Source organism: Myotis davidii, unplaced genomic scaffold (assembly GCF_000327345.1).
Source record: "Myotis davidii unplaced genomic scaffold, ASM32734v1 scaffold120, whole genome shotgun sequence".
Classification (NCBI taxonomy): domain Eukaryota; kingdom Metazoa; phylum Chordata; class Mammalia; order Chiroptera; family Vespertilionidae; genus Myotis; species Myotis davidii.
Genome location: NW_006294778.1, coordinates 6,096,461 through 6,108,517, shown reverse-complemented (window position 1 = coordinate 6,108,517; position 12,057 = coordinate 6,096,461). Strand labels below are relative to the sequence as shown.

Sequence of the window (12,057 nt, the reverse complement as noted above, 5' to 3'; positions counted from 1 at the left end):
TGCATCACAGGCCAAATTCTCCCTCTGGCCAATCCTATTTTCTTCCCTTCCTTCGCTCCCCTGATAGAGGCTGGCATGCTAACTCAGAGTTGGCTTCCAGGAGACCGCCATGCAACAGGTGCCCGGCAGGAGCCAAACAACAGACTGCTAGCTTTTTCCCTTGATTCACTAAATTCACTGTGTTTTGTTATAGTCTAAAAATTGGATAAGTAACTATGTCTCATCTCTGAATCATGGAAAATGTACCTAGACACTTTCTTGTTCAGACACCTCCCTTGCTTACATGTGAGTTAATACTTTACCATATCGTTTTACTTATTTTAATGGTATTCAAATAGATCAGTTATCAACATCTGTTGTCTCCAGTCAAACAGGGTCAGTAAGTCTGACTCTTGGGCTGGGATTCATTCTTCCCATGGAACCAGGGTTGGAAAGCCAGAGAAAATGGCTCCCCTGAGCCCTGGGAGTCTGCCTTGTTAAGGAGACCCATTGGGCTATTCGGAAGGAAATGGCTTCTTTTTAAGAAAGCTCTAAAGCTGTTGAGTTATAAAAATGGGCTTTTTTGAGCTTTGTGGTGTTCCCAACACAACAGAAGAGCATGCGCACAATTACTTTGGGAAAGGCATCAATTCTAATATAGATTTCCACTCTGGTGGATTGCTGGATATATACATTACATGCCTTCAAAGTTCCTTGTAATACCACAACTCTTAAGCTCACTTTTGGGGGACTGCCTATCCAGTTATTGTACTCATATTCACATCGATTTTTCATTGTGGGATTATCCAAAGAGAGGTATGTCTAAACCAATTTACTCTCAATATATTGAGTTCTGACATGGGACATCACAATATTTTCATGTTCTCCTTTGAACAGAAATAGAATTGCCACTCCTTCTCCTACTCCAATCACCCTGTTACTCTTAATCACTCTATTTTGAGTTCTAAAGCCCCTAAATTCCTGTGGGCTGAGTCAGCCTATTCATCAGCATGAGGAGTGGTGGTCACAAGCTTACCTGAGGCCTCCTGGGAAATAACCAGCCACTGTTCAGACTCTTGGCATGAACCAAGATGGGCTTGAGAGTTCTCTGATCATGTGGTCCTTCTGACCTCTGTGCTTTGTCCAAATGACTCTGCCTACCTGAAATGCTCTCTCATTCTTCTCTACCTGCCACATGTGGTCATTCTTCAGGATCTGCTGGTTGACAGGAATCTCTCAACCAGGATTCACATCCCATGATTTGAGGTGGAAAAGGGAATTCACCTTTACTAGACCCCTACCATCTGTGTGTTGAACACAGTATTCTACAATACCCTCCATGAGATGTAGAATATGTCTTATGTTCATTTTACAAGTTTAGAAACTGAAGTTCTGAGAGACTAGGTAACTTGCCCAGGACCACTCAAGTAGCAAGTCCTAGAGCAGGGTAATAAACCCATGACTGTGTTTGAAAATAAAACACACCAGCACATCTGGCAATATAATGCTCTGGAACATTCCCTCTATTGTTACAGTGTTTCATGGAACTGTTATACCTCTCTAGTGTTATTTCACTTTTTGCATACTTGAGCATATTTTCCTAATTTGCTGCTAAGATTCTTCATGACAAGACCCCTGTATTTACATTTCCCCCCACAATTCCTTATACAAACAGATGAATAATATATAACTATTGATAAGATTTGTTTTAATAATTAATATAAATATGTTTAAATATCTTATTTAAAACATACAGTACCACTTTGTACTTACTACTACATCCTTTCATAAGTATAGCATTTACCTGTTGGAATTTCATGATACCAAAAACAAACTTGAACAAATGTAAGCTTGACTTATGAAAGAGTTTTTATAAAGACAATTAATGGTTAATAATGATAAAAAATACTATAGTTAGGCTTACAGTTTTGCCTGGAATCTGCTTTTACAGGAAATATATCTCTGCACTTGGGATTGGTTGACACCATACAGGCTGGTCCACGTGAAGGTCCCTCCTAAAATAATTGTCCAGAATGTGTGTCTTTGCAAAGGATTAGGATCAAAACTAAATGAGAACAAACAGAAAACAAATCTGAACTATTGGCAAAAAAAAAAATCCCTACAGGAACCCCCCTTCTCCCCAGAGTAATTTTGGAAACAAGCAATGTAAACCTACATAAATAAATAAATAAATAAATAAACAAACAAACAAATAAATAAATAACAACAAAATAAAAGCTGGATATACGTCCCTCATCCTAGGCCCGGGAGAGGGCCCTGGAAGCACACCTATGCTGGCCGGACCTCACGGGTCAGGGCTGCACGCTGCATCTAGAGAAGCCGGAGTCTTGGGTGGCCTCTCAGTGGGAAGGGCAGCCTGACTGGACACTGTTTGGCTTGGGCTGTCCTCACTGCTTCCTCAGAATGTTGTGCAAGCGAGACCTCACTTTGTAGCAGAACAAGTCTGCCTGCTGCCCAATACAGAGCTGGTTGTTGAATGGAGGAGGCAGTACACAGCATGAAACTAAAAAAAAAAAAAAAAGCAAAAGGTCCTAAATACATCACAGCAATAGGTAATGTACTGAAATAAACATAAAGTTGATACATCTTGTGTGTCTAATTCTTCAGAGAGGAAGTGAGAGATAGAAACATCAATGATGAGAATCATTGATCAGCTGCCTCCTGCATGCCCACTACTGGGGATCAAGCCTGCAACCCTTGAGCATGTACCCTTGACCTGAATCAAACCCGGGACCCTTCACTCTGCAGGCCGATGCTCTATCCACTGAGCCAAACCAGCTAGGGCAGCAAATACTCTTTTGCTATCAATCTTTTCCCAGGAGGAAGTGCCATCCTAAGCACCATCTGACTGATTTAACCCCTTAGACACCTGGTGAACACTCCTTACACATTTACTAGTACTGCCAGCTTCAATTTCTGTGCCACATCCTTAGTGGTTGGTTTGTTTTCTAACATAAGGTTACTATTTCAATAAAGATATTATTTCCACAGAAAAACAAAAATGAAAGGAATAGTCTATTAATTAAGAGGTAAATAGCAACTTACTTCCAGAAGTTTAATCTTCCACCATTACGGGCATCATTTATAATAGTGCCGATTCCCCCTTGAATCACTGAAGCTTGTATAAGCACAGACACAAATCCGGCCAGCATGATCCCGACTTGAAACACATCCGTCCAGACAACTGCTTTAAGACCACCCTTTGAAGGAAAGTGTATTAGGATTAATGTTTCTATCAAACATTATTAAGCACCTGTATGCTTATGCATTATGCTGTAAAAACTTATGGAATACATGGATATTGGCCAAGAAGTGCACCCCAGAGAGACAGGTTGGAAAAGCCTTCAAGAGCAAGTGATATTTAAGCCAAACCTTCAAATGTATGAGAGGCAAAGATAGAAGGTTTTCCCAGCAGAGAAAACAGCATGGGTGAAAGCATAGTTAGGTCAAATTATATGGCATGTTGAATGTAGACAGATATGTATTTTGGAGTAAAGTGGAGTGGTATGGAGAGATTGTTGGGAAGAAAATTCAGAATCAAATTGCAACAGCAATATCATAGATTTTTATCCGATAGGCAGGGCTGATACTCAAACACTATGCACACAGAAGGTCATATCAATTGGTGAAACACTAAAACTTTTTTTGTATTAGCCATTGCCACACACTTCCTGAGTATCCCCCTTCATTTTCTTGACCTTGGCTGAAACAGCCCCTCCTTTTAGGAGGAGGCCCTGTCTCCTAAAAGATCCAGCAATTAAAGGGTTAAAATCTAACCCACCACAGAGCCCATAAGACTTGCACCACTCTAAGGACCAGCATCCATGGGAGTATCAGTGCCCTTGCCATACTGGTTCTTCAATATTTTGACTGTCACTAAAGGTAATGGAAAGTTATCTCAGGTTTCTGAGCTGAGGAATAATATAAACACAGCTATATTAACTTGGCAACAGTAAGGTTGAATTAGGAGATAAGATTAGGGACCATTGCATGGTTCAGATGAAAGAAAACATTTTCAGTTATGATGAATGTTCTAAAAAGGATCAAATTTTACTCCAGACTGAATATTCCTTACCAAAAAAAAAGTTATACTGTGGGAGGTAGGAGAGTAGGTGTGAACAACCCTGATTGCAGCACACAGCTACTGGAATTTTCGATTTTGCAAAAGCAAGTGTGTAGAGTGAAAGGAGAAACAATGTTCTTGACATACCAGCGTGCAGTAGAATGTGCAGACCACCCCTGTAGCCACCACTGCGCCCCACAGATCAAATCCTGTGACTGTTGAAGAAAAGAAAATGCACGTATAACTATGAACCATGTATAATAAAAGTATTTCTCAAAAAAAAAAAATCATGGGGAAGCCATATCCTTTATTGGGTACCTACCTCTTTCCCACTTGCCTAAAACTAAGTCCAAATCTTGTAAGATGTACCAAAACAATTGGAGTTTAAAATTCTATCTGATGAGTTAAATAGACCTGGTTTCTACCCTCAGACACCATACATAGATCCGAAAACAGCTAAATTAAATACATTAAAACACATTTGCATTGTAATTAAGCTAAGAAATGGCTTAATACTATGAGGTAGTTATTTGGACTGAATGGAGTCCTAGGTATGGTACTTGTCACCATGGTTCAAATAAACACACTATCCTACCAATCCTTGAAAGTTGTCCATGTTACTAAAATGGGACTAAGGTAGAGAAAAGTCTATATAAGTTTCTACCATTTACCTAAGTAGTAGAGGGGCATATTATCCTATCTAATAAAAGAGAAACATGCAAATTGACCATAACTCCGACACCCTTCCCATTGGCTAATTAGCAGGATATGCACATTAACTGCCAACCAAGATGGCAGCCGGCAGCCAGGCAGCTGAAGCGAACATGAGGCTTGCTTACTCCAGTGATGGAGGAAGCCAAGGTTCCCCGCCTACTGCAGCTCTGAGCTCCGGATGCAACAATCTTGTAATTACAGAACCTAAACAAACCCCAGCTACCTGCTTTCAGCCAGTGTGGCCTCAGAGCTTAGAGCGGCCAGTGATGGCAACAGAGTTTCAGTTATAGAATCTAAACAACGGCCTCAGAGCTGGAGCTGGCTCTCAGCTCCAGTGACAGCTATAGAAGGTAAATAAATCCCACTGACCACCAGGAGGGCAGACGCTCAATGCAAAAGCTGCCTTCTGGTGGTCAGGGTGCTCTCACATGGGAGGAGCTCTGCTCAGCTACAAGCCAGGCTGATGGCTGCCAGTACAGCAGTGGTGGTGGGAGCCTCTCCTGCCTCCTCAGCAGCGCTAAGGATGTCTGACTGCAGTTTAGGCCTGCTCCCCCTGGCAAGTGGACATCCCCCTAGGGCTGCCGGGCTGCCAGAGGGATGTCTGATTGCCATCTTAGGCCCAATCCCCTGGGGAGTGGGCCTAAGCCAGCAGGTGGTCATCCCCTGAGGTGTCCCAGACTGCGAGAGGGCACAGGCCAGGCTGAGGGACCCCCTATCCCCCCTCCCCCCGAGTGCACAAATTTTTGTGCACTGGGCCTCTAGTATTATATAAAATAGAAGGATGACTCCATGGCCACAAATTTGATAATGAAACAGTTCTTTGAAAGACATAATTTGCCACAATTCACACAAGAAGAAATAGGTGACCTGAGTAGACTATACCCATTAAACAAATTCACATTTTTCCTAATCAGAAAGCTTCAGCCTAGATAGGTTTACTGGTGAATCTTAGCAAACATTTAAAGAAATAATTTTACCAAGTCTCTTCAGAGGACAGAAGCAGAGGAAATAATTCCTAACTCACTCTATGAGGCCAGCATTAACCTAATACCAAAAACAAAGACATTACAAGAAAAGAAAACTACAGACCAATATCTCTCATAAACACAGAAGCAAAAGTCCTCAACAAAATATTAGCAGATCTAATGATAAAAGTGTAAAAAAAATTATACACCATGACCAAGTGGGGTTTATCCCACATATGCAAGGGTTTCAGCATAAAATAAGAGACAAAGTATAAAACCAAATTAGGCAAATACCCAAATTTGAATTTGAAAAAGTGGAAATATTAATATGTTTTTATTGATTTCAAAGAGAGGAAGGAAGAGGGAGAGAGGGATAGAAATATCAATGATGAATCACTGATGGGCTGCCTTCTGGATGCCCCCTACTGGGGATCAAGCCCGCAACCCCGGGCATGTGCCATGACTGGGAATTGAACCCTGACCTCCTGGTTCATGGGTTGATGCTCAATCATTGAACGACACTGGCCTGGCTAGTATAAACTCTTAATTTAAGTTTTCTTTAATATATATTCCCTAGTTCTGTCCACTGAAAAGACCTAGAATAGATGGGGCCAGGAAATTTACAAGGTAAGACTGAAACACCTTGCCATTCCAGAAAGCAAGGTAGCTATTAAACAATACTGGAAATCATGTCAAAAGAATTCAAGAGGTAACTTAAGGAGGCCCCTGCTGGACAAAAATGAGGTATTAATGTTAATGTTTTAAATATAATGATGGTATAACAATATTTTAAAAACACACCCTGGTACAAGCGTTATAAAATACATAAGTCATGGGAAAGTAATGTACAGCATAGTGAATATAGTTAATAATACAGTATTGCATATTTGAAAGTTGCTAAGGGAGAAGATCTTAAAAACTCTCATCAGAAGAACAAGAAATTTTGTAACCACATATGATGGTGAATGTTAACTAGACTTATTGTGGTGATCATTTAGCAAAATACACTATACCCCAAAGGGCCCCTTCCTTTTATATATATTGAAGGGCCCTTTCCTTTTATATATATTGAATCATGTTATATACCTGAAATTAACATCATGTTACATGTCAATTAAACTCAGTGAGGGGGGAAAGCATGTATTTATTTTTAAAAGACATTGAATTAATAAAAATGATAAATTATCAGATTTACAGCAAAATAATCTAGTGAGGGAAACAGGGAGTGAATTAAACCAAGAATTAAGAATTATTAGTGTAGGGATAAGGATACCTTAGGGTTCAATATACTATCCTCTCTATTCTAGTAGATACTCAAAGTTTTCCGTGAAAAAGGAAAAGACTTGACCTAGAAAATGTTCAGCTCCCATTCAGTTAAGTAAGTGTCTACTGAGCACCTGTTACACAATAAGTAATATGTCTACTGTCTTGGCAACTGTGAAATACACAATTGATATTCAAGTGGTCAAAATACAGTCCCTCAGGCTCTCATTTATTCCAAGGAAGTTGCTCAATAAACTGGTAAGAACAGAGTCCTTGGTTTCTTTACATATTGAAGGTACTGCTCTCTTTTTCCTAGAACTGCACTTTAAACGCTAAAGTCAACACCTTCTTAACACTTAAAGCCAATACGTAACTTATGAAGTTTACAGCTCAGTTTTTTACATATGAAGTGATTCATTTATGATGTTGGTACTATTGACACGGAACATGCCCCACATTTAGAAGTCAAGAGCACATTTTGTAATGGAATTATTCGTTGTAACAATACTGTTGTACTTTATAAGCTTGGGTGATTACTACTATCTATCTTGAAATTTTAAAAAAATTAGTGTGGAGTAAGCAAGATGTTTTGTGGTATGTGTGTGTGTGTGTGTGCTTTCATTTTATTGTACCACATTCTTCTGATCACAGAATCCATTTGTCCATTTTACAAGGAAGTTTTAGATGTAAACTCCCTTCTAATGGATAAGAATTCAAAGAATGTGGAGTTTCCATGAAGCCTTTTGAGAATCTGACTAACATGAACGTAGGCCTCAATAAACTATCCCAGTTTCACCGCTATTATCTGCCCAAATCCAGAGAATATAATAATTTGTTGATCAGTACAACCTTCACACATTTGTTTATAAGAACCCTATAGCCATCTGTCCTTTTGTCACTAGGAGCAGTCAGGTATTTCAAAGCACACAGATCTATTTCTTTTACATTTTGGACCACATTAGAAGTGAGAAGAAAAGATTCTCTCCCTTCCAGATTTTACAATGTAACTGAACCAAATAACAAAGGGGAAGGGGGGAGTCTCATGGAGATGGGCTGGCCTCGTGGAGATGGGCTGGAGGTTGTAGCCACAGAGAGGAAGTATAGTCATTCACTATTTAGACAATAGGAGGCGCTCATTCTGAAGGGATGGAGAATGGCTGTTTGGCACTTCCCAGAGACTCACTTGCCCAGTGAATTTTGTCCTTAAGTGCAGACCTTTTGAAGCTATGGATCCAGGAACCCAAAGAAACTGCTAGTGTAGACACTGAGCCTACCTTTCCTAATTCAAGCTGATTTATTGGAAGCATTCTTCCATCTTCCCATCTCCCAGAGAATAAGGCCTACTAAAAATGAACCCCCAAATTGACATAATTGGTAACTCTAAAATGTACCTTGATTCAATGCCAGGGCAGGGGCATAAATAACAATTCCAGTATACAGAACCTGGGGAGGAAAAGAAGACCAAATAAATTATATGAATTACAATATCAATATTTTTCTACAAATTCAATTATGAATTAAAACAGCAGTTTCAATACACTTAAAATTTGTTTATAACTTGAAAATGTTATTTAAGTAAGGTTGATTCTCCTTTTCCATTTGTGGTATTATGATAGGTTACAAAAATCTCTTACGACCAATTTTGTGTAAAAATAGGGACTCTCACCCTTGGCTGGTGTGGCTCAGTTGGTTGAGCATCATCCTGATCACCAAAACGTTGCTAGTTTGATTCCCGGTGAGGGCACATGCCCAGGTTGTGGGCCAAATACCTTGTAGGGGTGCATGCAGGAGGCAACTGACCCATGTTTCTCTGTCACATTGATGTTTCTCTTTCTCTCTCAAAGTCAATAAAAACATAATTTTAAAAAATAGGGACTCTTCATGTGGTACTTAGTGTAGATAGTGATCCATCAACACAAGCTAGATATCGATTTTCCTAGATCTAAAATAATTAAAAAGAAATAACGTAAATTTAAAAGTGGGTGGTCCCTTATTCTTATGCCTTCAAACAATTGTTAATCACTGCATATTTAATTAGGAAAACTGAAAATTTTGAAAGCTGGTTGATAAAAGTTTGCATGTCCATTAATTAAACAAAAGTGTAAATTTGCCCTATAAACTGCTGAAAGTCAACCAAAATTGCATTTCATCTTGTTTTTATATTATTCACTTTGTTCATTCATATATGTAATAAATATTTATTAATCTGGGTACAATAGTAAGATAAATAAGGCCTTTTTTCTCAAAATATCATCTTCATTGCACTTGATCTTTCAAATATATTACATAGAAACTAATTCTATGATCACTCTATACAAACATATTATGAAAAGAATCATATTATGTAGTATTAGAAGTCAGTCCTTCGTATGGGAGATGCTAAAGCTCCCCTCTTTTTGTAAGAATGAACTAGCTTTCCAGTCATTATTCTATCTAAGTTGAAGATTTGAAAATGTTACCACAGGCCACCTTCTTAACACTAGTCCCCACTTTTCATTTCTGTTGGTATTTCTAACAATGATCCAAAGAGGGTCTGAACTGTTAGTAAATACAAGCTACTGGTCTCAGCTCTGTGTCACAATGTCTACTATACCCCAAAGGGCCCCTTCCTTTTATACTGCAAGTGTTAAGGACTGACATAAGTTATGTAATTCACAAAGATATACATTGGAGTCTAGCCAACTAATTTACAAAGGCACTCTGCCATGCTATAGCAAATGCTCAGGTAGTTTTTGATTGGAGAGATGATCTATATATATATATATAAGTCTAAGTGACCATCACAACCAAGTGGACAGCCAAACAGGCTGCGTGGGGCGACCAGGCCGGCAGCGGGGTTAGTGAGGGGTGACCAAACGACCAAGCAGCAGGCTGCATGGGTGACTAGGCCGGCAGGGAAGGCATTTGGGAGCAACCAGGCCAGCAGTGGGGGGCAGAGAGAGGTGACCAGGCCAGGAGAGGGGGGCAGTGAGGGGCGACCAGGCTGGCAGGGGGAGGGGGAAGTTAGGGTGACCAGGCTGGTGGGGGGGGGCAGTTAGGGGTGATTAGGCAGGCAGGCAGGCAGGTGAGCAGTTAGGAGCCAGTGGTTCCAGATTGTGCGAGGGATGTCCTGGGGATCGGGCCTAAATCGGCAGTCAGACATCCCCCAAGGGGTCCCGGATTGGAAAGGGTGCAGGCTGGGCTGAGGGCCGCTCCCCCCACCCCCCGCATGAATTTCATGCACCGGGCCTCTAGTATTATAAATAAAGATGAGAATGAAAACTTCTTCCTAGACTTCCATTATCAAGCCCATCCCTAAAGCACTTAGCTGCCAAGAGAAGATAGATATAAATCATGTGACAAATATCATGACAAGCCTCCAGCAGCTGGATGGAGGGCAGGAAGCAATCTCTGGCACTGACTACTTGGCAAATCTTTGCTTCCCTTTATGTCAATCAGTGAATCTATACTTGCATATTCTTGAATTACTGGATTGTCTGCTTGGCTTTAAAAACACCTTTAGAGTGTATGGCTCTATTGTTTTACTCTCAGTGACTGCTTCAGTTGGGTTTCAGGTTCCATTTTTAAAAGAGAGAACACATTCACTTTTTAAGTATGCTTTCAAAGATATTTCCTAATGTCTTCCTACATCAATTTTTTCAAACCTATTATTTCACATGTTGCAAAAGTACTATGAAACATACAACTTGTTTTCCCAGTGTCACAATTCCTGTTCTCAGCTACTACAGCTCTTACAAAAGTCTTTGTCATCTCAGTAATGTCCTTACTGTCACTTGGGTGGGGAGGAACGATGGGGAAAAGCGTATTTTTCTAAAACAATATAACTGTTGTTTAATCAATATAATATTTGACATTCACTTATATCATTCTGTTTCCCAGGAAAAAATTCATTTGTTAAACACTGCTCACTGTTTATTTGTTAAAACACTGATCTTATGGGTTGATGCTGTGTATTGACAAGTGTTTTTGCTTTTTTTTTTCCTCCTATTTTCAACATCTCTTTTTTATCTTTCATGTGTTCACCAAAAATGTGTGGCCCTAATGCCTTGATTAAAAACATTTTAGATGACAAAAGGTAAAAATTAAAGAACTGTTACTTACTGTTTGAATAATGTAGACGATTGTTCCACAGAGACGAACATATTTGTTAAATCGAAGTTCTAAATACTGTTTCCAAAAAAGAAAAAAATGGTTAATATGTGAAACTTCTGGACACTTTTTTTAAATCAGCAGCTTAAGAACACATATAGAATAGTTCCCTCACCCCCAGAAAACTCCCTTATGCTGCTCTTTTGTAGCCAAACTCTCCACATTATTCCAATATTTTTAAATATATATCTTTATTGATTTCAGAAAGGAAGGGAGAGATAGACACATCAATGATGACAGAGAATAATGGATCAGCTGCCTCCTGCATGACCCAACCAGGAATTGAACTGTGACCTCCTGGTTCATAGGTCAACACTCAACCACTGAGCCACGCCAGCTGGGTTTCAAATAATTTTTTAACTTAAATCATTCCACATCAATTTCTGTTCAGAGCTAACAACCTCGCCATTCTTCCAACTCTCCTTGACATCTGTTATATCTCATAATATAGTCTGCTCACCTTCTATATTATATATCAGAACTAGAGGCCAGATGCACAAAATTCATGCAAGAGTAGGCCTTCCTTCCCCCGGCTGCCAGCACTGGTTTCCCTCTGGCAGCCAGGACCCGGGCTTCCCTCTTGCTGCCAGCAGGCACCCAGGACCCGGGTTCCTCTTGCATCCCCAGCTTTGTCCAGAAGGTTGTCCGGAAGGATGTCCAGTCTAATTAGCATATTCTGCTTTTATTATTATAGATGTACTAGGGGCGTGGTGCACAAAATTCATGCACTGGGTGGGGGCGGGGGGAGTGTCCCTCAGCCCAGCCTGCCCCCTCTCACATACTGGGATCCCTCAGGCGTTGACCCACATCAATCTTTAATCGCAGGATCGGCCCCTTGCCCAGGCCTGACGCCTCCGCCAGAGGCATCAGGCCTGGGCAGGGGACCCTCATTTCCCCCCATCA

The 12,057-nt window shown here is 40.3% G+C and overlaps 1 protein-coding gene across 2 annotated transcripts in view; it reads right to left on the bottom strand.

Annotated features, from left to right (window-relative positions):
- SLC5A8 (solute carrier family 5 (sodium/monocarboxylate cotransporter), member 8) overlaps positions 1-12,057 on the bottom strand; it is a 61,958-nt gene that overhangs the window by 42,962 nt on the left and 6,939 nt on the right. For both annotated transcript variants that reach the window (XR_001514857.1, XM_006769372.2), the window contains exons 2-6: positions 11,107-11,172; positions 8,397-8,448; positions 4,211-4,278; positions 3,046-3,200; positions 1,904-2,044 (exon numbers count right to left, since the gene is read on the bottom strand). Coding sequence is in view for 1 of the 2 variants with exons in the window: in XM_006769372.2 (XP_006769435.1) it covers positions 1,904-2,044; positions 3,046-3,200; positions 4,211-4,278; positions 8,397-8,448; positions 11,107-11,172 (482 nt within the window). In the remaining variant the exon portion in view is untranslated. The remainder of the gene's footprint in view (positions 1-1,903; positions 2,045-3,045; positions 3,201-4,210; positions 4,279-8,396; positions 8,449-11,106; positions 11,173-12,057) is intronic.